The 2478-nt window shown below is 56.7% G+C and overlaps 1 protein-coding gene across 1 annotated transcript in view; it reads right to left on the reverse strand.

The window, feature by feature from the left end:
* ITGB5 (integrin subunit beta 5) overlaps positions 1-2163 on the reverse strand; it is a 205288-nt gene extending 203125 nt beyond the window's left edge. The window contains exon 1 of the mRNA XM_069064969.1: positions 1288-2163. Within this exon, the coding sequence (XP_068921070.1) occupies positions 1288-1357 (70 nt within the window). The 5' untranslated portion in view covers positions 1358-2163. The remainder of the gene's footprint in view (positions 1-1287) is intronic.
* Positions 2164-2478: the final 315 nt, after the last annotated feature.

Below are 2478 nucleotides of genomic sequence, written 5' to 3' on the forward strand. Positions count from 1 at the left end.
GGGAGGAAGAACACCTCATTGCAAAAGTTGATTTACCCATCAGTTTAATGACGCTAAAAGTTCTTTATTCTGGGGCCTCAATTATAAAAAAAAATACAAACACTTCCCCCAAGCTAGAAGGTCATAATGCCGGAACCCTAAAACTCTCATGGGAGCATTTGGGGGTAGTGGAAAGAGAAACAGCAGGGTCTGGGTTCAAGCCTCTTCTCTGACCCAGAACAAGTCACTGAAATTCTCACCGCCCTTAAGCAGAACTTTCTAAGACTGTAAGGGGCAGACCAATTAGCTGTATATCTGCTATGGTAGCAGTCTTCTGGAGTTCCTGGCACCAAACAAATCACAGCGAAATCACCAAACACACACACACACACACACACACACACACACACACACACACCACACCACACCACACACCCCTTCCAAAGTCAGACTAAACCGGTGTTTCTCTGGATTCCCTGCGAGTAGTGCCCATGATAGGGAATATTACAGATAAGAAGTGTATGCAGACAGTTAGAGGGTGGCTACTTTAAACCTGGGGCTTCTCTCGAACATAAGGCTGGATAGCAGGGCACGGGGAGCATGACCTGGGACCTGGGTCCTATTCCGTGACTGTATCTAACTGATCCGTGACAGTCGAACCTCGGTAAAATGAAGCGGGTTAGGCTGAATTACCTCCAGGCCCCTTCCAGATCGGACATTCAAAGATTCTTGAATATTGCCAAGGGAGACAAACCCCAGCCAGAGTTTACAGGCTCCGCCCTCCGGTTCACAAGGAACACTCAGACTTCTGGCAATAAGCTTTCCCCTGGCCAAGGACATCGTCCGCATGGCTCGCACACTCCCCAAAAGCTCTGCCCACATCCAGCCACAGAGACTTCTTTTGTGCCCAAGGGTATGGAGAAGCCCAGCTCCCTCTCTCTCACTTTCCCTCCTCCGCCTCTGTAGGCACCTCCAAGCACGGACCACGGGCTCAGTCAACAGATGAAGTCGCTGTTTACGCAGGAAGAGAAGGTTCCTCCAGAGGAGAGGAAATCCAGGGACAACATCCACTCTGAGCTGCGCAGCTGGGCTGGAACCACCAAGTTCCGCGCGCTACAGAAGTGGCAAGCAATTCAACCCGTTTCCCCCCCCTACCCTCCCACCTAAAGGCAACAAGAAGATGCCCTTAGTCCCATAACCTCATTCTCCCACCCCACTTATTCCTTACCCTCGCTCCCACAGTCCTAGGGCCCGAGCTTTGCCCTGCAAAGTTTCTGCTTGCACTCCTAAATTGCAGCTGGGACTTACCTGGGCTCTGGTGCAGGAGGGTGCAGAATACCAGGAGGCAGGCGGAAGGAGGCCACAGCCTTCGGGACATGGTGAGGGGCGCGACGGGGACGACCCGGGGTGCCCGGCTCCCGGGGCCCAACTGGACTAGGCTAGAGACGGCTCCAGTGCGGGGACGCCGACCACGCTGAGAGACCCAGACGCGCTCTCAACAGCGGAGCTGGAGAGCCGAACTGCGCCTGCTCTTGGGACTGGGGGGTCGGGACTGGGCTGCCAGAAGCGAAGTGCAGAGGACCAGTCCAGGGAGACGAAACCTCATTCCCGCCGCACGGGACCCCGCAAACTTGCAGCCCCGACCAAGGCAGAAGAGGGGGAAGGGTACCGCTGCCGCCGCCACCGCCGCTGCTGTAATTGCAATGGCCCGGGCTCAGCTGCTACCATCCCTTCCTAAGGCTGCCCTGTTGCATGGAGGGTACGAGCCGAGCCACGGCACCGCTCACTCAGTCTCAGCCGCCGCCGCCCACCCTTCAGCACCGGCGGGGCAAGCCGAGCTAAGTTACAGTGCAGCAGGCTATTACGGCTCAGTCTTCTGCAGCAGTCCAGGCCTGGCCCTGAGCAAGGACCCCGCGGGGAGTAGAGGTGGGTGGGCTGACTCTGCACCCCGGGATTCAACTTCTGTAGCTGCAGGACCAGCTCTATCCCGCAGCTCCCTCGCGCGCCAGCACACTCTTTTTTCCTTTTCTACTTCGGGCTCTCTTCGGCTCTCTCCTCCCCTTCCCTCCCCTTCCTCCCTCCCTGCCGGCCAGCCGGCCAGCCTCCCCAGCCAACTAGCCTCGTCCGATTTCCTCCCCTCCCTTTCTCCTCTGCTTTCCCCCCTCCCCTACTTTTCCCTCCTCTGGCCCCGCCTGAGCTGACTCTCAGCCAGCTAAGTGCGGGGCGGGGCGAGTTCAGCAACTCAGCCCGCCCGGCTTAGCCCTGCAGCACTGGGTCGGGAACTTATTCTCAAATGAGATCCCCCTTCTACACCCTCCCCCCACATTTGAAAATTGACGCCTTTTGTTTTTACATCACCTCAGTTTCTGAAGATATCGCACCCCCCTCCATTCAGCAAGCTATCCCATGTAACAAAGATTTAAAAAGAAAGGGTGGGGGGAGCAATCTGCAAAACCAACCCGAGAGTAGACGAACCACACCCATGCCCCCCAACCCCCT

The sequence above is a fragment of the Petaurus breviceps genome, unplaced genomic scaffold (genome assembly GCF_028583685.1).
Source record: "Petaurus breviceps papuanus isolate PSGF00001 unplaced genomic scaffold, PetGlider_PUasm1.0 90654, whole genome shotgun sequence".
NCBI lineage: Eukaryota > Metazoa > Chordata > Mammalia > Diprotodontia > Petauridae > Petaurus > Petaurus breviceps.